The sequence below is a fragment of the Mesoplodon mirus genome (assembly GCF_964341445.2).
Source record: "Mesoplodon mirus genome assembly, chromosome: 11".
NCBI classification, from domain to species: Eukaryota; Metazoa; Chordata; class Mammalia; order Artiodactyla; family Ziphiidae; genus Mesoplodon; species Mesoplodon mirus.
Window position 1 is genome coordinate 86,514,628 of NC_138987.1, and position 26,536 is coordinate 86,541,163.

General features: G+C 34.7%; 1 protein-coding gene across 1 annotated transcript in view; it reads right to left on the bottom strand.

Annotated features, from left to right (window-relative positions):
* Positions 1 to 26,536, bottom strand: part of PDE3A (phosphodiesterase 3A) — a 313,166-nt gene that overhangs the window by 115,139 nt on the left and 171,491 nt on the right. Inside the window, exon 2 of the mRNA XM_082636832.1 lies at positions 8,948 to 8,998. Coding sequence (XP_082492958.1) covers positions 8,948 to 8,998 — 51 coding nt within the window. The remainder of the gene's footprint in view (positions 1 to 8,947; positions 8,999 to 26,536) is intronic.

The window sequence follows — 26,536 nt, forward strand, 5'->3', positions numbered from 1 at the left end:
TAATTTATGGAAAACCACTGTCTTCCATAGTGGTTATACTAATTTACATTCCCACCAACAGTGCACAAGGGTTTCCTTTTTTCACATCCTCACCAACACTTCATATTTGTTGTCTTTTTGATAAGTCATTCTAACAGGTACAAGGAGATAACTCTTTGTGGTTTTGATTTGCATTTCCCTGATGATTAATGATGTTGAGCATCTTTTCATGTACCTGCTGGCCATCTGTCTGTCTTCTTTGGAAAAATGTCTATTCAGATCTTCTACCCATTTTTAAATCAAATTGTTTTTGTCTTGCTATTGAGTTGTATAAGCTCTTCATATATTTTGGATGCTAGCCCCTTATTAGATATGTGATTTGCAAATATCTTCCCCTATTCATCAGGTTGTCTTTTCATTTTGTTTTTGGTTTCCTTTGCTGTGGAGAAGATTTTTCATTTGATATAGTTCTGCTTGTTTATTTTTGCTTTTGTTGCTTTTGCTTTTGGTGACACATTAAAAAAAATCATTACCACAACCTATGTCGAGAAGGTTACCACTTATCTTTTCCTCTAGTTTTATGGTTTCAGGTCTTACGTTCAAGTCTTTAATCCACTTTGCGTTAATGTTTGTATATTGTGTAAGATAGTGGTCCAGTTTTATGTGTTTGCATGCCATGGTCCAATTTTTCCCCACACCATTTATTGAGGAGGCTGTCCTGTCCTCTTTGTATATTCCTGGCTCTTTTGTCATAAATATATGTGTGGGTTTATTTCTGGGCTCTCTACTCTGTTCCATTGATCTATATGTCTGTTTTTATGATAATATCATAGTGTTTTGATTACTTTATCTTTGTAATATAGTTTGAAATCAGTGATGTGATGTGTCAAGTTTTATTCTTCTTTCTCAAGATTGCTTGGCTATTTGGAGTCTTTCATAGTTCCATACAAATTTTAGGAATGTTTGTTCTATCCTCTGAAAAATACCATTGGAATTTTGATAGGGATTGCATTGAATCTGTAGATTGCTTTTGGGTATTATGGACATTTTAACAATATTAATTCTTCCAATCCATGGACACAGAATATCTTTCTATTTCTTTGTGACCTCTTCAATTTCTTTCATTAATGTCTTGTTATTTTTAATATTCAGTTCTTTCACCTCCTTGGTTAAATGTATTCTTAGGTATTTTATTCTTTTTGATGCAGTTGTAAATGGGATTGTTTTCTTTATTTCTTTTCCTGACACTTCATTATTAGTGTAAAGAAACACAACAGATTTTTGTGTACTGATTTTATATTCTGCAAATTTAGTGGATTTATTAGTTCTAACAGTTTTTTGATGGGGTCTTTAGGGTTTTCTATAACTGATATCATGTCATCTGCAAATAGTGATAGTTTTACTTCTTACTTTCCAATTTGGATGCCTTTTGTTTCTTTTTTTGTTTTTTGCCTAATTGTTCTGGCTAGAACCTTCAGTACTATGTCGAATAAAAGTGGAGAGAGTGAGCATCCTTGTCATGTTCCTGTTCTTAGAGGAAAAGCTGACACAGTACAATGTCCACTGTGAGCTTGTCATATACAGCCTTTAGTATGTTAAGACACGTTCCTTCTATACCCATATTGTTGAGAGTTTTCATCATAAATGGATGTTGAATTTTGTCAAGATCTTTTCTGCATTTATTGAGATGACCATAAGATTCCTATCCTTTATTTTGTTAATGTGGTGTGTCACACTGACTGATTTGCAGATTTGAACCATCCTTGCTTTTCTGGAATAAATCCCACTCAATCATGTTGTATGATCATTTTAATGTATTGTTAAATTCAGTTTACTAATATTCTGTTGAGGATTGTTGCACCTATGTTCATCAGGGATATTGACTTTTAACTTCCTTTTCTTGTAGTGTCTTCCTTTTCTTGTCTGGTTTTGGTATCAAGGTAATGGTAGCCTTATAAAATGAGTTCAGAAGTGTTCCCACCTTTTACATTTTTTGGAAGAGTCTGAGAAGGATTGGTGGTAATTAGTGCTAATATTTAGTAGAATTCACCAGTGAAACCTTCTGGTCCTGGTCTTTTCTTTGTTGGAAGGTTTTTAATTACATATTCAATCCCCTTATTTATTATTGATCTGTTCAGATTTTTTGTTTCTTCATGATTCAGTCTTGGTAGATTGTATGTTTCTAGGAATTTATCCATTTCTTCTAAGTTGCCCAATTTGTTGGCATATAATTATTGATAATAGTCTCTTATGATCCTTTGTGTTTCTGTGGTATTGGTTGTAACATCTCCTCTTTCATTTATGATTTTTTTCAATTTGAGTCCTCTCTCTTTTTTTCTTGGTGAGCCTAGCTAAAGGTTTGTCAATTTTATCTTTTCAAAGAACCAGATCTTAGTTTCATTGATCTTTTCTATTGCTTTTTTAGTCTCTATTTCATTTATTTCTGTCTATTCTTTATTACCTTTTCCTTCTACTAACTTGGGTCTTTGTTTTTTCTTCTTTTCCTAGTTCTTTGAGATGTAAAGTTAGATTATTTGAGACTTTTCCTGCTTCTTGAGGTAGGCATTTATCTCTATAAACTTCCCTCTTAGAACAGCTTTTGCTACATCCCATAAATTTTAACATGTTATATTTTCAATTTCATTTCATTTTAAGCATACCAATAGCCTAGTGCCATCTATTACCTCTTTTCCCACCAGAATATTCAGTTAATTTCTTGTATTGTAATACAATACTCTAATGACTTAGAAACATACAAACCAGAATTTCATTGTCTAAAAAAATACCTAAATTATTTGAAGACTAGATAGATCACACGTAAGCTGTTTCTTCAATAAGTGGTCTTAAGTGTAATTGATAAAACTTGGCTGGTAGTATATATACATTAATATATATGTTAATATACACACACACACACTAAATGACTACAGAATCTGCTTGTCTCTAGTGATAAATAGTTTAGTATATCAATAATATACTAAATACTAAAGAACTGGCTAGTCTCTAACTATTGATAAATATGGGCCTGCTGGTTCCTAGCACAGTAAAGTGTTAGGAAGTTCTCAAATTCACAAATTAAAGTAATCTTTTCCCACAGACCCTTAGCTAAGTGATAAGTAAATTATTGGCTCCTTCAATGCCCTTCTACCACTTTTAAGCTTTCAAAGGAGAGCAATCTTCTATTGTTTCTCTTAACTTCCCACTGAAAAACTTTTCTTCAAGAATTTAGAGGAAAGAAAAAGCAAAAAACATAATTGCCTTCTGAGAATTTTATCCCCTGACTTCGTTTGGTATTACTGGAAATGCTGCCAGAGAAAAGAGTTCTTCCTGCTGCTGGAAGTTTAACCATCATTTAGCATCTTCCCTAATTTGGATGATCTACTATTTGAGACCACATACTTTAAAAAAAAAAAAAAAAGAAGAAAATATCAGCCTGAAAGCTGTGAGCTGACAAATTATGTCACAGAATTTTATTGAGTAAAGGGTAAATAAATCAATTTTAATTAAATTCTTACTGAGTTTGAAGAGTTACATGCAATTAAGTGTTGGAATTTACTTGAAGTAAGATATGTATTTTTCTATATAAGTATTTGATATGAAAGGTACACCTTATCATCTGTGATAATGCACATATAATGTTGGAAGATGACATCAAATTTGAGAAAATCTTTTATTTAGCAAGCATGTAGGAGGAAAGCCAGGAGAAGTTTAACTCTATCCTGGTAATGACGAATGCCCTCAATATGAGCTGATCATTTTTATCCTCTGAGTTAAGGCTGCCTTTAGGTAAAACTATATACTTCCTTCCTGAAGGCCAAAGTCATTTAGTTCAATTTTTGACTCCTCGAAGGCTAAAAACAGTTCCTGACATATATTGGTGTTTTTTGCATTAAAGTAAAATATGTTAAAATTTGTCTTGCAGGCTACCCACTCACATCAGTCATAGCCCACTGCTTTCTACCAGATATGTTCACACATCAAGTCAGTCCCGTTTTGGGAAATCTAAAACAAATGTACTCCATATATTTTCTACCATTCAAGGTTTTCCACTATAATATCCCCAAGTTTATGTACCCTTTCTCTAGCAAGAAAACTGAAGTCACTAGGCTCAAAGTATTTCTTTCATTTCTGTGCTACCTGTCCCTATTTCTTCTCTCTTTTTCTGGTATAGATGTGCCTACTTTCTTTCCAAAACTTCTTCATTTGTGCTTTTTGGTGGATCTATCCAGTAGTTCATTTGAGAACATGGTCAGTTTTTCTGAACTAGGGTAAATGGCGGAGTCTAGGGTGGGAACTGGTGGAGTGTGAGAAAAACACATAAACAGGTGTCAAAGGGACCAGCCCAAAGGACAACACTGGGAGAAATTGCATTCCCTTCCCTGGACTACACTATTTTCTCAGTCCTTAAATAGGTCACTATTTAGAATTTTCAGTGTCTTCTTCTCTCTACTGATTCTCTTTCTTTGCCATTAATAGTTATTAAGACATACATCCCACCTTAGCATAAAAATAAATTTTCCTCACTTCTGCTGCCACCTATTTCTCTTTTGTTTTATTGAAGCACAGTTGATTTACAATGTTGTGTTAATTTCTGCTGTACATCAAAGTGATTCAGATAGACAGATAGATAGATAGATAGACAGACAGACACATTCTTTTTTATATTCTTTTCTATTATGGTTTATCATAGGATACTGAATATAGTTCCCTGAGCTATACAGTAGGAACTTGTTGTTTGTCACCTCTTTCTTAATTCTACTTTTCTTTTAAAACAAAACTCCTCCAAGAGACCTTTCCACTATCTCACACTAATTCTCTTCTTAATTTCTGTATTCTGCTTTTCCACCTATTCTTTTTTTTTTTTTTTTTTTTTTCTATTTTTTTTGCGGTATGCGGGCCTCTCACTGTTGTGGCCTCTCCCGTTGCGGAGCACAGGCTCCGGATGCGCAGGCCCAGCGGCCGTGGCTCACGGGCCCAGCCGCTCCGCGGCATATGGGATCCTCCCAGACCGGGGCACGAACCCGTATCCCCTGCATCGGCAGGCGGACTCTCAACCACTGCGCCACCAGGGAGGCCCTCCACCTATTCTTGACCAAAAATGCATTCTCAGAGTTCACTAATGCCCTGCTCATCACTACATACAAAAGCATTTCCTACTTTTTTTGTTTTCTTGAAACTTTGGTTGTGGTCTCAGCCTTCTTCTGAGTGTAACTTGACAGTATACTCACTACTTCGGGTTCTGCATTACTTCTTCCTCTGGTCTCTAGTGAGCCCATGTACATGCTTTAACTCCCTCCCCAGGCTCCTCCCAGCCCTTACACTGAGTCTCCCTCAAGAATGAGCCTTTCTTCTGTTTTTCTCTTTTAATATCTTTCTTCTGGAATCCATTGCCTAATGTAGTTTGATTATCACACAAATGACTGGCATTCCCTAACCGACATCTTCTGCTTTCATCTGGCTACAGAGCCCAGAACAGCACCTCAAGTATTTGTCTGAAATTCCCTTTTGGAACTGTCATCTTCACTTCTCTCTTGACACTTCTAACACTAAGCTCATCATCTTCCCTGTGAACTGGCTGTGTTACTGGGACTCATTCTTCTTCTTTTTTTTTTTTTTTCCAAAACAACTGATGTATATTTGACCTAAAATATCTTAATTTCAGGTGTAAAACATAGTGATTTGATATTTTTATAGATTATACACTATACAAAGTTATTATAATATCATTGACTATATTCCCTTTGCTGTGCATTACATCCCTATGACTTATTTTTTTTTATAACTGGTAGCTGGGACCTCTTCATCCCCTTCATCTGTTTCTCCCACCTCTCTTCCACCCTCCCCTCTGGAGACCACTAATTTGTTTTCTGTATCTTTGAATTTGTTTCTGTTTTGTTATATATGTTCATTTGTTTTGTTTTTTAAATTCAACATATAAGTGAAAACATGAAGTGTTTGTCTTTCTCTGACTTTGTTTTGTTAGCATAATATTGAAGTACTGGATTACAAATTCTTAACCCTTCTTACTTCCTCCTCATACCTGATCAATAAAGAATGACATTCCCTGGATCATTCTTTCACAGTAGTTCCTGCAACAGTCCCTAGGCAGTAAGTGTTTATAAAGCAGTTATAAAGAAAATTCACAGAAATCCAAACAATCCCACACTTTTCCTGTTCAGACTTTTCCTCAAGCTTTTTTCCCTTTCCCTCTTTGCACTTCTGAAACCTTACTACCCAACCTTGAAGGCTCACCTCAGATACCACCAAATTTCCCAGTTCTACTAGGCATAAATAAATACTCTCTTCCACCTAAACTCTTATCACACTTTGTTTATATACTTAATTTTACATCTACCACTCTGCCTTATATGCAAATTACCTACTCAAGTATTGCTCTAGGGCTTCCCTGGTGGCGCAGTGGTTGAGAGTCTGCCTGCCAATGCAGGGACACGGGTTCAGGCCCTGGTCTGGGAGGATCCCACGTGCTGCGGAGCAACTGGGCCCGTGAGCCACAACTACTAAGCCTGTGCGTCTGGAGCTTGGGCTCCGCCACGGGAGAGGCCGCGACAGTGAGAGGCCCGCACACCGCGATGAGGAGTGGCCCCTGCTCGCCACAACTAGGGGAGACCCTCGCGCAGAAACGAGGACCCAGTGCAGCCAAAAATAAATAAAATTAAAAAAAAAGTATTGCTCTATTTCCAACCATACCTTGTAAGCTCTTGCAATGCAGTAAACTTGTCACTCAGTTTTTCTTCAATGAGACCTACCACAGTGCTATCCACATAGTAAGTGTTTAAAAACCTGTCTTCAGTTAAACTAAATTGAGATGGGATTGGAGTAAGGCCTTGTGGTAGTCGTAAAATATTTAGAGATCTGTGTTCAAATGCAGTCTGTCTGAAATTCCTTTCAAATGGCCGAAAGGCTTTAGACATATTGTCCAAGGAAATGGTAGCAAGATAAGAAGGGATCAATCATCTAAAACATAAATATACTGTCTTCCCCACCCCACCCCCTCACAGTGGAGAATCAGAATTAGATAAGAGGTTACTACTTTTCTGCTTAATTGACTTATCTGGAATGTCCAAAGAATAAAGTATTCTGTTGTAATTGTTATCGTTTTTATTTTTTGGTGTGTGTTTTTGCTTTTGACATTGACAATTTTTTTTTATCTGAGTTGAGGGTCAAGGGGAGACAAAGGTATAGCCCATTTCGAATGCTTATTTAGCTAGTTGAGAGGTTCATGAAAGACCTTGATGCTGATAACGGTAGTTCATGCAAGAACTTTCTAGTGCCTTTGCTTTTCAGAATCATCTCAAGCTTCTAAATATAATCAAACTTTATTTATGAAAATATTTTTCATGTGTATGTGGAATTCTGAAGTTTTTTCGCTATGTGCAATGGCTGGAATTCTAAAAATTTTCATTCTGGGATTTTTTACGTTTAAAGTTAACATAAAGCTGGGCCTTTGTGACATTATATTTCAATTTATAATGACAGAGTGACCAATCCAAACTTGAAGATAAATTATATCCAAATAGGTTACATGGCGAGTATATTATATGTTTTTTCAACAAATTTGAAAAACTAACACTACATTACTTTGAAAGGACATGTTCTCATCAAGTTGCTTGGTGTGTTCTGGTTCAAAATGTCTTTGGTGGCAATAATCAGAAACCACAGAGACTTTTACTGGTGCTCATCTTTACTTTTGATTGGTCTAGAATTACAAAGCATCCACCATGCATTAATTTCATCATTTCATTGCCAATTTTGCCTAAAATTCTGATTTAAAATAGTAAATGTATACAGAGGGAGAGTTGCCAGAGAAAATGGAGATAAGGAAGTGACAGTGAGGGAGAATGAGGCATAAATCCTTTTGGATAATCCTAATTTAATTGGACTGGTTTATATTATCTACTAAATTGATAATGGACAAAAATAAAACCACAGCTATTAAACTCTCCACTAAAAACAACTGACTGACTTGGTTGTATTTTCCTAGTGACTGAAATGAAACTGTTGTCCGTGCAATCTTAATGACAGCACAGGTCATGTCAGCTTGGTAAAACACTTGGGAGACGCTCACATTTCACAATGATCTTTCATATACGGTATCACACAGTAAACTCTCTCTTAACCATATTTTTTAGTGGCAAATAAAACATGTGAGCAGCAAAGATTAAAATGTTCCACCCACTTAATTTTTTATTTAGCATGTTTACAGTCAGGTAAGCACAGGCTGCTAAGAGAGAAATGATTTTTACCTTTCTTCACAAAATACCCTAGGAGGAGAGACAATTTTCTTAGTGTAAAACTCAGCCTTTATTCTGTCAGACAAAGTAATTATGGAAGCAAAACGAATCCACATTGTCTAATTAGGTCATTAAAAAGCATAAATGCGTCATGGAAGCTTTTCTCCTTGCCTAAGACATAAAGTAAGACAATGAGAACAGTCTGGTAATATAGAAAGTTTTATAATTTGTTTCTTTCCAAAATAATAGATCCTTTCATCTTTCTATGTCCCTAAGATGAAGACAGTTCATTTAGAGACAAAACTCTGTAATTAGTTTAGGGTTTACTCTCATTATATTTCAAAATATTTAACCAAAACCAGGAAGGTAGAGAAAAGAAGAAAATACATAGAAAAATTTTCAAAGGAAGGGAATAAAATCAAGAGAGTAGGTTGCTGATCAAACTGTATTCTGCAGAGACAAGATGAATATAAAATCTACATTCATATAAACACAACCAGTCTGGGATACCAGAAAGCTCTTCAGAGGAGTATACGGGCATCTGCCTTTGGGATTTGAAACCTGACTTTAATTACAGCTACCTTAAATAAAAACAAATGGCATGATTCTTTTGTCTCTTCCTCTCTCTCATTACTATTATTTCATGAGTTTTAGAAAACTCATGGCTCAAAGTGTTAAGAAACAAAATGCAAAAAAGGAAAGGAAAAGAAACCTACCTGTGATCCTCTTGGCCCTCGTTTGTGGTCCCATTCTGAATGTCCCATGAGCTGTAAGATAATATAATAATGACAGTAAATTAAATGATACCTATTTTACATGGCAACTATTTCTACTCTTTCTTTTAAAGAATAATGAGGTTTTTGAAATCTATGTTTTAATAGTAGGGTATTATATTGACCTCATGAGTAAATTAACATACCTGAAGTAATACACTTCTGGTTTGATAGCTAATAGTTCAACTACTAGTTGTTTTGAAGATATTTTAATATCACTGTGTGACAAAATGAGTCTGCTAATGTACAGCTTTATGGCTGTCAGGAACATTCTAGGTCAATGTTAAACCACGTTAAGCTTTATTTTCATACCATTAAGCTTCTAGTTTATTAAGAAAATATGCTACAGAAATCTACTAGTGTATAGCTTAGTCTACTGTCAAGAATTACAAGAACCAGAAGGCCAAAATATTTCAATCATTTTAAATTCTGTTTCAATAATATCACAAAAATATGAGAGTTCAAAGAAGCAAAATTATTTAAGGTGAAATATGCCCCCAAAGTACAAAATGTAAATTTTCATAAAAACAGAGACTACAAAACATTATCAAGTTATTCCCATAGTTGTAATAGTCCTGAGCTACTTTGCTTCAAAGCATAATATTTATTTATTGAAAATAACATTTAACTTGAAGAGCATTAAGAAAATACAAGATACCAACTGAGAGGAATAAAATTCCATTTCTCTGTCCAGTATACTCACTAGTCTTGTGTACCAATGGAAGAACTCCTTACCACTAAGAAGCTAGCATGCTAACAAGACATACTATAGAACATACTTCTATACATTAACTTTTCTGTACAACAGCAGTGACTCTTCAGTAGCTATATCAAAAAACAAAGAAACTGATCACAGTAGCAACAAAAAAGTAATATACTTTTGAACATTATCAAGAAATGTTTGATAACCATACACAGGAAATGGTAAAACTTTACTGATAAACATACAATGCTCCTGGTTAAGAAGAGTGAATTCAATAAAATTATTGTGTTCATTTTTACCTAAATAAATTTACAGCTTTAACTCAATTTCAATCAAAAGCTGTTTGTATTTTTTTAAGAAAAAAAATGGAAAAACACAAGCACCTAAATTTTATCTGAGAGAATGAACTTCTAAGAATGAAAATATTAGAAGAGATGAAAATGCCCTAGTGGTTATTGAAATGTATTATAAAATTTAACTCAAATTATAGGATAGTGATTTAAGACTCAAAATACAAATAAATGCAATGTGGTGGACAGTTCTGAAATAAATTCAAGTACATGTAGTAACAAAAGGTAAAAAAGAAAATATAAAAATCAATGGGTATTTGATGAATTATTCAACAAATGAAAAAAGAAAGAAAAAATTGGAGCTGAACCTTACAATATACATAACTTCTATATAGATAAAAAGAGTTAAAATTTTAAAAGATCAAACTATAAGTATAAAATAGAATAAAATCAAGACAAATACTTAAACTACTTTGGAATATATAAAGATTTTCCAAATTAAAAAAAAAACACAGATGAATTTATCAGACTACATGAAATCTTCAAATGTCCGCACAAATGTCAAATTGGCAAAATATCTGCAGTAAATGGTAGGTAAAGAATAATATCTTCAGTACACTAAGAACTCTACAAACTTGCAATAAACACAACTCTAATAGATAATTGGAAGAAAGGATAAGGACAATTTACACAATAAATATCAAGCCAAGAGGTTTACGGGAAACAACTGACTTTGTTGGATGTGAAAGAAATTCAGTATAGACAATAACAAAAAACTACTGTTGCCTATTTTTTAGCAAATTGATAATGTAGAGTATTAGGTTAGGATTTAGGGAGATAAGTATACACATATATTGCTAGCATATAGCATATATATATTGAGATATATATGCATATATATATAACACATAAATATAGACATGTACCATGTATGTCAACTTTAATACATATTACATACTACTAAAAATTCATACACTTTGACCAGTAAATAAAATCGTTAAGAATCTAGTAGTTATAATGTGCTAATCACTGTGTTTCCAACAAAAGGGTAACTATTCAATAAATTATAGTATAGAAAAGAATATAATATAGCAATTAGAAATTGTGTCCACCTAGAGGAGTGGGATAGGGAGGGTGGGAGGGAGATGAAAGAGGGAGGGGATATAGGGATATATGTATATGTACAGCTGATTCACTGTGTTATACAGCAGAAACTGACACACCATTGTAAAGCAATTATACTCCAATAAAGATGTTTAAAAAAAATTGACCTTCAGAGCCTTTTAAAAAATTACATGAGAAATGCTCATGGTATAATAAGTGAAAAATACAACTACGTCATTTTAAATTACTCATTTTTAATAAGACAGTCGATTATTGCAAACCTTAGAAGTATTACAATGATTTAATTATAGTTTGGCTAGCACGCAATTTTGGGTAAATTAGCCCAGATAATCATCACATAAAATTGAATGCTTAATGGATATTTCTTTAATGCTTTAATGTTTTAAATTTGTAGATTTATTGGCAATACACCTGCTAGTAAATATTCATTAATACTAATTTAAAGTTAATTATAATAAGATTAAATACTAATCAACCAATGAAATAGTCTGATTCAGAAACATAAATTAAGGATATTTAAGTAATTATTCACTAGAACTATCAAAACAATTCTTGACAATTTCAACCATTGTCCTACTGAGACTTTGGGAATATCTTTAATAACAGGGAGGCGAGATGCTTGCATTGGCAACTCTAAAGAGATAATAAACTTGAGTACTAGACTGATAAATAAAAATGATTTTTAAGCAGAAGGCTTACCTTCTCCTCTCTCTCACTATTTTATCTAAATCTTCTCAAGAAAATAGGTTATAAATGGCTGTTATGACTATTACCCTCTTGCTAGTGAATTTAAATGAACAGGGTAACTTGGTAAATTCTACCACGCATGAGTATCACAATTAAAAGAGGTAAATACATCAGAAACACGAATTGTCATCCACCTATGTGAATTTAAGGGGGAATATCTGATGATGACAGATACTAAGTCAAGAACATAACATTTCTCCAAGATCAGAACTAAGGTAAGAAAAACACGGGATTCACTGCCCTCTGCCATAAACTATCTTAAAGACAATTTTTAGTCAAAGAACAAAAACATCCAAAATGCAGACTCATTTGGGTCATCACTTACTACAGAAGAGAAGATAATTTACAAACCAGAACTTATAAACCTCCAAAAGTTTCACTCTCCAACCTTTTATTTTAAACTTTAAAATAGTAAATTTGCCAAATGTGTTACGTATCAGAGAGTTATTTCCTTGCAGTATACAATAGACTAATGAGAGAGATTTAGGCTAAGGGAATTCTATTCCACTGTATCATTATATATTTATATTATCTATTTAATACCATGATTATAATATATTTGAAAGTCTGAGTTGACAAAGCATGTGGTAATATTTCAAAATGTATTTTAAAATGATACTGCTGCTACTTTTTTATAGGTAATAAAAAGTTACATAAATCTACATGCTCTGTGAAATATTCAAAAAATAAAAAAACTCTGAAATGAGTAAGATCCTGGAATGTTCTCTATTCAATAAGAAGAAAGGCAAAGGAATTCAACAAAGATTGTATTCCCTTTGGACTTGAGGAAATCACACAAGGGCTTTATCATTAAAAAAAATATCTATTGATACCTTTCATTAAAAAAACCTGAGCCAAAATTTAACATTACTTCAGGGTTGACTATATGGGGTTTGTTACAGTATTTTCTCGCATTTGTTTTTTAAATGCAGAGAAAGGCAGGGAGGGCTGGATAGGGTGTCAGGACTCTGCTTCTTCCCATGATTATTGCATACCTGGCACAGAAAGGGGAGTGAGTATCAGCTTCATATTAGTACATGACAGCATTTGAATTTTTACCCTATTTACAGACACAGAATTTATTTTACTGTCATAAGAGCACTGTCCTCAGATCATGGATCCAGGACTAAAATAAGCACCATGTTTTCAGTAGCCTTTTAAAAAAACTATCCATAGTATGATAAACTGCCTGACTTATTTAATATTACAGATTATTTAAGTTAAAATGAAGCATTTGGCTGCTGGTAAGTATTCCTACTAAAGCAGAACCATAGAGCTAAATGTTTTAGAAATACAGAGATACCTCCTTAGCCCAACTCTCTTAACTAACGATTAGGACAAATGAAAAAAAGTGGTCAGTTATAATAAATAGTAAAGAGGAGAGCTTGCATAATAAGTCAGTGAATTACAGAATTAAGTGCAAACTGATGTTGATGTTATATCAGTGAGAAAGTTGAAACATCCTTTGAGTCCATAGGTAAGGTTAGTGTTAAGTTGCATATGTCCATTGACATATCATGGGATTAGATAAAAGACAGAAATGGGTCATGGACTATGAGGAACAGAAGTAGAATTTGTGGAATCATTTTTTTCTTTTTGCAACTGAAGTCACTTCAATGGACTACACTTTCAAGATAAGTGAAGAGCAGAATGATACTTAGGCCATTCTGGGAAAAGAGACAAAAAGTTTATTAACATGATGTGATACTCTTTTTGGAGGAGGAATGCTTCTGATTTTATGATCAATTGAAACGGAAAACAGAGAAAGAGAGAGAAATTGAAATGAAAAAATGAATAATAAATAGGAAATTCAAATATATTCTGGTTGATAAAGAGTACCTGGCTTAATTCAGGAAGAAAAAAATGTTTGTCTCTCACCTTCTATAAAAAATACCTTCTTGGCTATTTAACTATGATTATGCCTATGGGTAATAACACTTTAATAAACATCTCACCAGAAGGTTTGAGGATATATAGGTCACCAAGGTTATGCCTACACACGGCAAAGAGAAGGAATTCTCCATAAAACTGTCTATCTTTCCTTCTTTCTCAGCTCCCATTAATCAGGATGGGCAAAATGAAGATGCTTAAATTTATTCCTAGGAAATAAAATATACTTCCTTTCAGAGAAACACAATTTGCTATGTAAAGCATTTTGAAAATCCTAACTTCCTTGACACTAAGTCATTTTCATCCTTATGGAATAAATTCTTCTCTCTTTTATTTATTTATTTTTTTTCTCTTTTATTTTTAATAATAAATTTCTACATCACAGCCTTCAGCTAACAGTATGTTACACAGTACTTAGTTCCAAGGAAAACAAAACTGCTGCCAAACACTGAATTTAAAAAGTTCACAGGAGAAACAAATGAGAAGTTAGCATGGAAACAAAATGGTTCTGTCCAAGCAGAGATATTTTTAATAATAGCATGAGAAATGCAGAGTTGAAAGTATGTTTCTGTAGGTAAAATAGTTCCCTTTCTTGTTTATATTTTTCCCTGTGCTATGTTCTATTATTTTTTGTTTGTTTGTTAATATAAACATGAATACCTTTTTAGGGACTTTTTGGGCAAAAAAAAAAAAACCCACCTCACCAGACCTATTACTGAAGGGATGTAAGCTGCAGGAAACCACAACTAGATGCAAAATTTAAAAAAAAATAATTTCCATGTATTTAAAGAGGCGAGCGGTTTTAGATATGAAAAAATGTAATGATGGAGAGTAACAGTCGCACTGTTATCCTAAAGTTATTCTCAAGTAAACTATTATTCTACTTCATTTGTTGAAAACCTACAGAATGGGAGAAAATATCTGCAAACAATACAACTGACAAGGGATTAATCTCTAAAATATACAAACAGATCATGCAGCTCAGTATCAAGAAAACAACCTAATCAAAAAATGGGCAGAAGATCTAAATAGACATTTCTCCAAAGAAGACATACAGATGGCCAACAGGAACATGAAAAGATGCTTAACGTATCTAATCATTAGAGAAATGAAAATTAAAACTATAATGAGGTATCACCTCACACCAGTCAGAACAGCCATCATCAAAAAGCCTACAAATAATAAACACTTGAGAGGATGTGGAGGAAAGGGCACCTTCCTACACTGTTGGTGGGAATTTAAACTGGTGCAGCCACTGTGGAGAACAGTATGGAGGTTCCTTAAAAAAAGATCTATCATATGACCCAGCAATCCTAGTCCTGGGCATATATCCAGATAAAACCATAATGTGAAAAGATACATGCACCCCAATGTTCATTGCAGCACTATTTACAATAGCCAAGACAAGGAAGCCACCTAAATGTCCAGGACAGATGAATGGATAAAGATGATGTGGTGTATATATACAGTGGAATACTATTCAGCCATTAAAAAGAATGAAATAATGCTCTTTCCAGCGACATGGATGAGATTATCATACTAGGTGAAGTAAGTCAGACAGAGAAAGACAAATATATTACATCACTTACTTGTGGAACCTAAAATAATGATACAAATGAACTTATTTACAAAACAGAAATAGACTCACAGACATAGAAAACAAACTTATGGTTACCAAAGGGAAAAGTGGTGGGAGGGATAAATTAGGAGTCAGGGGTTAACAGACACACACTACTATATAGAAAATAGATAAACAACAAGTACCTACTGTATAGCACAGGGAACTATACTCAATACTTTGTAAAAACCTATACAGGAAAAGAATCTGAAAAAGAAGAAATATATATACTCATATATATATATATATATATATATATATATATATATATGAGTATATATATGAATTACTTTGCTGTAAACCTGAAACTAATAGATTTTAAATCAACTATACTTCAATAAAAAATTACAAAAAGAAAATTACTATATTTTTGAAAACATAAAAATAATATATATACACTATAATTTATATATTATATATATATGAATATATATTCTGTATAGTACATACATGGAAGTAAAACATAAAACCCTCTTTTAATGTAATCATTTATTCATTAAACAAATATTTATTGTGTGCCTATTATATGCAAGGAACTCTTCTAGACATAACCTATATACTAGTGAACAGACCAAGATGCATCTCTCTTCTCCTGGCTCTTAAAATTCTAATGAAAGGAGATAGAACGTACACAAATAAACACAGACCAGGTGATGATAAAGCTACAAAGATGCCTAGAGTAGCGTAAAGGATAAAGAATGAGAGGCAAATGGTGGGTCGGGGCTGGGAACAGAGCTAATTTTATTTAAGTAGATCAGGGAAGTCCTTTCTGAAAAAGTTACATTTATCAGAGACCTGTATAAAGTGGGAGAGCCAGACTCACAGGTATCTGGGGGATGGGCACGTGAGACAGAAGACAAAGAGGTGCAAAGGCCCTGAGATGGGAGTACAAGTGGTACAATTGAGGAGCAGCAGAGCATCCTTCACCTAAAATTTTAAAACAGTTGGACCTTTTAAATCTATATTTGGTATTTACTCCCTTCCTCTGGTATGAAATTGTCCAAAAAAGTTAGTCATTAACTCCACTAATTAAAAATAATAAAGTACCTTCTCTAGAGAAATACTCGTGGACCAGGGATTCTCCCTTCCCGGATCTCTTACTCAGTTTTATTCAATACAACAAGAATTTATGAAGCATATACGATATGCCACAAAGGCACCCTTGTATTAGTCATAGTACAATTTTGTTTTCTCTTTACACATCGGTTTTGTTTTTCAAGAGTCATAAAATGCATAAGGGCAGGGGCTGCCTTTTAATTGCAGTTACTATGAGAAGCCTGGGACTTTCAAATTCATAAGCAAATTAAAGCTCTTCTTTACCCTTGGCATGTTCCCCTTGGATTCTTCCCTTGGCATACTCTTTTCATAATCTCCTTAGTACTTATGCTTTCGCTCTCTAGGATTCTATGTAGGAAGATGGGCCTGGACTGCCCACTCCCCTGCCTGCAGGGCCCACTAGACAGCAGTCCCCTGGCCTGGGATGATCCATAATGGACAGTGTAGACCAGTGCAGCTCCCATCCAGTCCTTTTAGGGGAACTGCTCTTAATCCTTGATGTTTCTTTCCTTCTCCTCTTGTTATCAATGGGGGTCAAGGCTATATTGTGCTCTGCCGAAAAGGGAACTGAAAACCTGTACATTTAATTATAAAGGAGGGTAGACCTTTTCCAATACCATCTCTGTTGGGCCTTTTGAGGCCCCAAACCCCAGCGAAGAACCCTGGAGGACTGGGTGACAATGTGGGGAGCCTCAGGGATTTTCTTAACTACTTTGGCCTATGGTCCAAATCAAACACAGAATTCCTGGGAGACTCCATCAGCCTCCTTCATGTAAACCAGATACCATCAGCAGCCTCAGTTCTCACCCAGAGCCTAGCTTCACTACCACCATTTCATCACATCCCCACCCCCCCACATGCTAAATCCATTCCACTCTACAAGGCATTATCAAGTGATGGGGACATGATGGAAGAGCCAAGGGGAGACCGGACATGATTACACCACGCAGAATACTGCGAAAAGCCACTCAAATATCCATCAGGTATCTCAGAGGGTGTCACAAAGCATTTTTGTTTATTTTTTTATAACTGTTACGACCTCTTGCCCTTTACTCTTGGCGGGGGGTGTGGGCGGGAGGCACGGGGAGGGAAATGAGTCTTTTTCAGCTTAAAGGTCTCAACCTTTCATGCCTCAAGGATCCTCCCCCAGAGCTAAATCTCATTTTTTTATCATTCCCCAAATAATTTAGCTTTCTCCTATTCTCCCCATCTTGAATCTTCCAGACAGATTAGCAGGAGAAAAAGGATTCTTTAGAACTGACCCTCCTTAGAAAGCACTGAGAGCCTGAAAACAGTAAAGCACTACATAGGACTGAAATCAAGGGATATTTTTTCCTTCCACAGTTGGTGATAACTACCTAAATTCCATTCACTTGGCAGAGAATAAATCCCTGATCCTAACTCAGCGTTCCAACCCAGCAGCCAGTATAAATTTCATAAACACAGGGGAATGAGAAAACTTCAAATAGAAAGAAATTCAAATATTCTGGAGTTCGAAATCCCAGCCTCTCTACTGTTAAGTCCTGTATCTTTTTCTGATAATGACAATAATGATGCTCCCACAATTTGGTTTAGAATGTTTCCGTAATTCTATTTCTGTCCCTGTCATCACAATAACAATCACTACCCTAAACCTATATGCGGCTATTGAGCTACAAAGCTTCCATTATTTTTACTTAATAGATCTTGACTATGTTGATTACATGGAATTTTTGTATTTTTTATTGCTAATTTGTATTTTGGGTACTATGCTACCAATAATGCAATCACAACAGTATTGTGCTTAAGCAGTGTTCCCCTATTAGATATTTTATAAAGAAATGACAATACAGTAAAACAAGCTTGTGAAATTCTGCATAATATAATTAGTACTTGGATAGTCCCAATTCAAATTAGCGTTATTAAAGTTTGGTGAAGTATTAAACAAAGGAACTCCATTTAAATAACGTTTTCAACACATTTGAACAGAACACTTTTTTTTCGAAAGAGATTAACAGCTTTCCATGGAACACATTCTGAGGATTTTTTTCTTACAGTTTTCTTAATGTTTTTCTTATACATTTTTTTTCATTATCAAAGAATAGAGGCATATAATTCTTACTTTATAAATATGGAAATGAGTAAAGAGAAGTGAACTTGAAACATAGCCACTAGCCCACTGGATGGGTTAAAATTCAGTTCTGCTGACTACAAATCATATACTTTTTCTACTGTACAACCTTTAACAATAAATAATTATTGAGTTCAAACCAAGTATCAGGTCTTGGTCAACTAAGTATATTGGTAAGGAAAAAGAAAAAGACATGGGATTTGATTTGTCTTCATGGAACTCATGGTGGTAGTTAATGTGATAGACTTATTTCTCCAAAATCCATTTTCCACTCCTAGTCTCCACCTCCTTTAAAAATTGTGGAATATGAGAAAAATTTAATTTCTTGGAAAATCCTATGTAAATACTATAAATTAATCATATTTTTCAATGTTGGCTATGGAATTACCTCAAAATGTATAGTAAATCAGAGTTTAAGTTATGCCAAATTCTCTATTAGCATATCTCAGTAGTACCTATTATCCATTCCTGCATTCACTCACTCTTTCATTCATACATCCTTTCAACAAATATTTATTGGGTACCCACAATATCTAGCCCAGTGTTCTATGTAAACATAGCAAATGTTGCTATTCCCAACCCTGAGGCACCACAGGATCTTGAAGTACCTTCTGAATCATTAGTAAACTCTAGCACAGTAGTCAAGCATGTGGGTTCTAGAGGCTGGATTTGTTGGTTCAAATCCCACATCTGACATGATATTCAATCTTACTAGATACATAATCTTGGACAATTTCCTTAATGTTTCTGTGCCTCAGTTTCTGTATTTCTAACATTTAGATAATAATGGCATCTAACTCTAAATGAGTTATTACATAAAGAAGGCTTAGTATAGTATCTGGTACACAGTAAGTACACATTAAATCTTAGCTATTATTTTTATCATTTTTAATAATTACATAATTTTATTTAGGTGTTAATATATTCTAATTCTCTAAGAAAAGTATAATTCAAATGACATATATGTGATTACTTTTTATTAAGCTAGAGTGAGAAAAACCCATTCCCTGACCATGGCAACATCCAATTTACAAAACTTGATCAAATTTATAAGTAAAACAAACTTCATGCATCATTTCTCAGAGTAATATGTAACACATGTAACGTGTCCATGAGGTCTACTGAGTCTACTGAATCAGATTCAGATTTATTTTCTGTGTAATAATTGGAAAATCTAAATTTTAACATCACTAGTTCCCCTTAGTGACAAGAGACATGGAGACATGAGTTCTGGAGTGGCTTAATTTTCATGAGGCATATAGAATAGCAAAAGGCTGAGCATTGCAAATAAACATTTGGAAAGATCAGCTGAGGAAAAAGCTACTAGAGAGTCTGTTCAATATGGACAAGGCTTGTACCTTCAGGTGGATCTATTAATTGGAAACACAATGGAATTTCCAATGCAAGTGCCAGGCCTGAAAAAACAAGCAAACAAAACTAAACAAGTAAACCCCTCAAATCCATGCAAATGTTTCTAAAATAACCACAATAAAACGTTTTTAAGTTCTGAGCAGCAAAACAAAATGCAGTTTTCTTAGGAAATATTAAACAAGGCATTGTGGCTATACTTTATTAACTCTATCAAACTTACTTCAGGTGAAACCCAAATCTCTGAGCAGCATTGAACACAGCTATAAATCTGCATTTTACAGTTTGTTAAACCGCTTATATTATTTCTGCCAATTTGGGCAATTGAACAGAAAGCACACATACAAAAAAGAGTTTCATTCATTATTTCTAGCTCTTCTTCACCTGTGGTCTTTAGAATGGCTCTTGCTAATATTTCTCAGTTTCCCTATATACTCAGATCCCATTTATACAATGCCTTATTCAAGGCTCTTTTCCCCGGAAAGTTATTAAGACTCAGTCAAACCTCATGACATGAGGGCAACTTCATGAGACTAACCTATAAAACTGATCTTTCTTTAGAAGAAAAATTTGGAAATCCTAGGGAAAAATAATGAAATTTAGATATAGCCTCAGTTGTGGCAAAAATGTTACCAAGTTTCATGAGGTCTTGCATTTGGATAGCTTTAAGGTTTTTTTTCTTTTGCTTAATCAAACATTCTCATATATTGCATGTGGTATAAATAACATACAATTTCTTAAATTGTAGCATTAACATTAATAATGTGTGCTGGAAAATGGGAAAAGTACTTTGATCTCCAAAACACTTACTTTTCTGGCCCTTTAAAAATATAGATATGTTACCACTTAGTTTTTAAGCTGTTATGTATAGCAACAAAACTAACTAAATCAGAGAAAAATTTCCACTTAAACCATCTTTCTTAGAAATAGTCTTAAAAATCAATAGCGTGACTTTTAAAAATAAATCTCAATAATACACGACTTAAAAAATTAAACTCAATTTATGTCTGATAAATCACATAAAGTACTGAATTCATTTTCAAATGATTTCCTCTTAATGCGAAAGTTACTTCTTTCCAAAAATGTTTTTTGTAAAAAATATAAAGCCTTATTTTATCCAATGCTTAGCTACGTTTTCCATCAGTGCCAAAAAAACTTCAGCAAAATGACAAAATTCCACACATTTTCCATGCTACTTCTCTTCCCCAAACAGCCTCACTTTGGGGGGTTGTGGAGAAAAGCATAGATTGACTAAGTGAACAGTATATGCCAGCCCCATTATATGTCCCTTGGGTTTCTTCTTTTTCCACTTAACTTGATATTGCCAAAACTACTTTCGTTCCACTTCTACGATATGTAAGTTTTAATAAAACATGTGCATCTTGTCCTTAGCTCCCTAAATGCTGCTGGAAATAATTTATGATAAAGCCTGAAGACAGTTTCTCAGCTCAAGTTTAAGGCAGGGTATATCCACATCCCCAAATTTGATATAGCCCCTCAATTCCTCATGGCTCCAAGACTCATTTGATACGTTGAAAGTAATTTCATGGGTTTGTTTATACCACAACCAGTGTTCTTTTGCAGAAAGAAAAGGTTTCCTTGGAAATGTATTCCCTTTTGGGACATATTACGCGGGTCCCTAGGGATGAAGAAAAAGAAACTCGAATATAAGATGATGTGGCGAGGAAAAGGGAAGGGGGGAGAAAAAAAGGAAGATCAGAGCATGATGTAAAACTGTTTGTACTTTATGAACTGAGGGTGGGTAGAATTACAAGTTCAAAAAGGATTAATATGTTCTTCCCTACTTTGTTCTTACCTCAAGTACTAGAGCTAACTAATTCACTGTTTTTACCGTTTTCTTTTCTTTTTTTTTTAAAGCAACTACTATGTACCAGAGCCTGTATTAAAGGCAAAACATAGGAAAGAAGAACTTAAAAAGTGAATCTGGTGAGAAAAAAAAAAACACGAGGAAAAAGACAAGTAGCTACCTAACGATAATTATTTTAAAAAACATGATTCTGGGGAATTCCTTCGCAGTCCAGAGGTTAGGACTCAGTGCTCTCACTGCCGGGGGTCTGGGTTCCATGCCTGGTCGGGGAACTAAGATTCCACAAGCTGTGCGGTATGGCCAAAAAAACCAACAGGGACTTCCCTGGTGGCGCAGTGCTTAAGAATACGTCTGCCAATGCAGGGCACACGAGTTCGAGTCCTGGTCCAGGAAGATCCCACATGCTGCGGAGCAAATAAGCCCGTGCGCCACAGCTACTGAGCTTGCACTCTAGAGCCCGTGAGCCACAACTACTGAAACCCACACGCCTAGAGACCATGCTGCGCAACAAGAGAAACCACCGCAATGAGAAGCCCATGCACCACAACAAAGAGTAATACCCTCTCGCTGCACCTAGAGAAAGCCCGCGTGCAGCAACGAAGACCCAACACAGCCAAAAATAAAATTAATTAATTAATTAAGTAAAAACAACAACAAAAACATGATTCTGGGTTGCAGAAGAGGAAGGTTGATTAATGTATCAATTTACCACTGACCTTGTCAATTTGAATCAATAATATACAGTGGATGGTATTCCTGCTTTTTTGATTATCTAAATTGAAAACTCAATTTCAATTGAGTTTTGAAATGTTTTTTTGTGGGACGGGGGCATCCTAAAGGAAGTATACAATAAAACATTATTTTCTATTAAACACATTTTATTTGCTTCCAGCCATGACTGGAAGTATTAAATATTTCACCAAAACACGTGTTTCAACATAAATTGTTATCTAGAAATAGAGGGAGGAATGTAATTTGACAAATAAGGTATTTGTACAGTTATTGCTGTGTCACAGCCAAAGTTTTTAAGGAAATTGCCATAGAAAATACTTTGGTTTCTCATCTTTTGTTGAGGAATTTAAGACAGAATTGTGGGATTCAAAAACGATCATAAAGTCACATTTGAAAATTGAGAATTATTGTCATTGATGGAAGTATTAGGACGATTTTCCTGTTAGGCTACATTTCTTCTTTTTTGGAAGTGGTCATGGGGGAATGACTGTTCTAATATGGTTTCTGGCTGCAGGGTATGTACAAAATGCCCAAGATAGTATCCTTAGAAGATGACAAATTCAATTTTTCAGAATCAATAAATTACACAAGGTACAGTGACAGCTTTAGAAGTGTAGCTAAACTGAACCTCTAGCCTGTAATGTTTTTCCTCTTTCAAGCTACCATTATTCAAAACTTAAAGAAAAAAGTTTTTTTGCAAGTTCTGTATATTCAAAGAGCTCATTAGAACCATAAACTAGACCGCTTATAATAATCTAATTTATAATATATTATAAAAACACAATTTTGACTTCAAAAAATAAAGTCAATCAGGGGAGGCTCTGAGAGACTATACTATGTGTTCAATTCATAAGTCAGGCTAAGGAATGTTTCTAAAAATGCTTAAAAATTGAATCCATTATATTGGCAGAGACCTTATTTTCAGCCTCTCCTTCTTCCTGATTTAACAATACAGGTGCTGTTATTCAAGTTACTGTACATATTACAGTATATTTATTGAGTCTTTATAACATTGCTTTGAGGTTAAGATAGACTCTGGAGTCCAATTTCTTGAAATCAAACCCTAATTTCACTCTTACTAGCTCCATGAATCTAAGTAAGTTATTTTTATCATTTCTAGGTCCAGTTTCCACATTGTAAAATGGAGATAATAGTAAGATTACCAAGTTGACATAATATTTATGAAGATAAGATGAGATCCTCAATGTACAACCATTCAATGGCTTCTCATTTCATTTAGAATTAAATTTGAACTCACTGCAATAACCTACAAGGCTTGAATACTATTTACTGTGCCCGGAATGAATTTTTCCATTTCTTAGCATTGTTAGCTCATCCTTACCCTTCAGGTATCATTTCGAATAGCACTGTCTCAGAGATATTTTCCAAGACTAACGAATAAGCCACGCTTCCATCCATCCATGCCTCCATCCATCCAGCATCAGCCAATAGATACTGAGCACCTACCCTCAGCCAGGCTTGACACTAGGTACTGGAGTTAGTTAGGGAATAAACAAAAGAGGCCAGCCTTACCTTCATCTTCCCCAATTCTCTTCAGCATAACCATCTGTTTCCTATATTTAATGGCAATCTGAAATTATCTTGCCTATTTATTTCATTACTTGCTTATTGTCTATCTCCCATTCTAGAAAGTGAGTTTGAGGACCAAAAATCTTTTGGTCTTATTTTCTATATGCACTGTACCTGGCAGCAGTTAAGGGGCTCAATAAACATTTGTTTAAAGAATGACTAATTCGTTCGCCCAGAAGAAAATTAAGTAAGAGAAGTTCACTAGTTAGGAATTTTGAATAATGAGGAGTTGATTCAAAAATTCTAGAGCCGTGTAAAGACTTCTTTGTCTTCAATTTCATTCTCCCTAGAGTTCTCTTGCTATTAAGAAAAAAAAGAGCAGCATCTTGTGATATGTTTGTCAAATTATAATGAATAAAATGCCTACTATTTTAGTTTTAAGATTCTGTGGTACCCCTAGATAGAAATGGAGACATTCTGAGTTGCTGTATATCAGGATGCAAACAAGAGAACACAAGTAGTAAAGACACTTTGTCCCTTCACTCTCTAACTTATAATTTTCTTTCATTCCTTGCCTTATGAGGCCAAAGACTGCTAGTTTCCCATACCATATACATCTACTCTTACTGTTCACACAAACCCAATTTTTGCAGAGATGGCAATGTGCCTAGCTTAAAACGTTTCCTGACCTCCCCTCCCTTATAGATCAGGAAGCCATGGGACACAATGTTGGCCCATCAGATGTAAACAGAAGTCACTATGGGAAACTTCCAAGAAAGCACTTTAAAAGGGGGAAAGACTTGGCTAGCTTGTCTCTTTTTGCCCTTCTCCCTTTCTATTCTTCCTGCCTGGAAGCGCTTTAGGATTCTGGAGATGAAGCAATGATCACCTGACCCAAAGTAACCAGGAGGAAGAGATAATCGCCTCTGTCCCAACATTCTGAAGCCATGAAAATGTCATCATTGAAATAAATTTGAGCAGACATGTACAAATGCAAACACACACACACACGTGCGCATGTACGCACATACTCTTATGGAAGAGAAGCAATAATGCCAGGCAACCAGTATAGACCAGGAAAGGCCTTCGAAGAGAAACAGATCCACACATTAACTGAATTTGGATTCGTTCCAAAGCAAAATTATAATATTCTAACCATATGTTTGGTACACAGAGGAATCATTTATGTCATTAGTTTGATTCCCATTATGTATGTGATACTTATATCAAATTCAGCCTTGTGAACTCAACAAAGATGGTAGAAATAATCTGTGGATATCTCAGTTCCCTTTGTTGCCATACATCTGGTTCTTGAATAAAAAGTGACCGTCACTGTTTTATTTATTTATTTTTTTAAAAAGGACAAATGCCCAGAATGGTGAGAACCATGTAAAACCAGTTTGGAAAACAGATTAAAACAATGTTTCTGGGGGAAAAAAAACAATGTTTCTGCAGTATGTTTTATAGAACCTGGTTTAGTTGGTTTAGGGAAAAAATCACTAGTTGTTAGTAGTTGTTTTGGGGAAAATCATCTTAAAAGATTTTAGAAATATTGGGCTAGACACATGTTATTTTTAACACAGAACTTCCCATGTCCTTTAATATTATGACCTCAGAGTGAGAAATATAGCAAATGAATTTCTCAATAGCCTCAATTTCTCAAATACAGTTTATCTCAGAAACTGAACTCATTTCTCATAGAGCCCCTGTGTACCACAGACCACAGTTTGGGAAATAATGAAGAATTTTGTTTTTCAAAATGTTTCAATTCAAAAAATTCAGAATTTCAGAGAAGAACAATACAAAAATATATACTCCTAGATAAGTCAAGACAATGAACATTAACCTTAAAATCTAACATTTAGAATAATTTGTCTGCTTTTTGTTTTAAAAATAAACATGACACACACAATAATTGCATCAGAAAAGTAAAAAGACAACCCAGAGGGTTGCAGAAAATATTTGCAAATCACAAATCTGATAGGGGGCTTGTATGTAGAATACTTGTACAAAGAATACAGAATACTGAAATAATACAAATAAATTAACCCAATTAAAAAGTGGGCCTGCGGGCTTCCCTGGTGGCGCAGTGGTTGAGAGTCCGCCTGCAGATGCAGGGGACAAGGGTTCGAGCCCCGGTCCGGGGAGATCCCACATGCCGCGGAGCGGCTGGGCCCGTGAGCCATGGCCGCGGAGCCTGCACATCCGGAGCCTGTGCTCCGCAACGGGAGAGGCCACAACAGTAAGAGGCCGGCGTACCACAAAAAAAAAAAAAAAAAAAAAAAAAAAAAAAAAGTGGGCCAAAGGTTGAATAGACATTTCTTCACAGAAGATATACAAATACCCAACAAGTACATGAAAAGATGCTCAACATCACTAGCTACTGGGGAAAAGAAAATCAAAACCACAATGAGATACCACTTCATACCCACTGGGATAGTTATAATAATATTTAAAATACACATACACACAGAAAACAAGTATTGGTGAGGATGTGGAGAAAAATGGAAACCCTCAGGGTAAAGTGGTACAGCC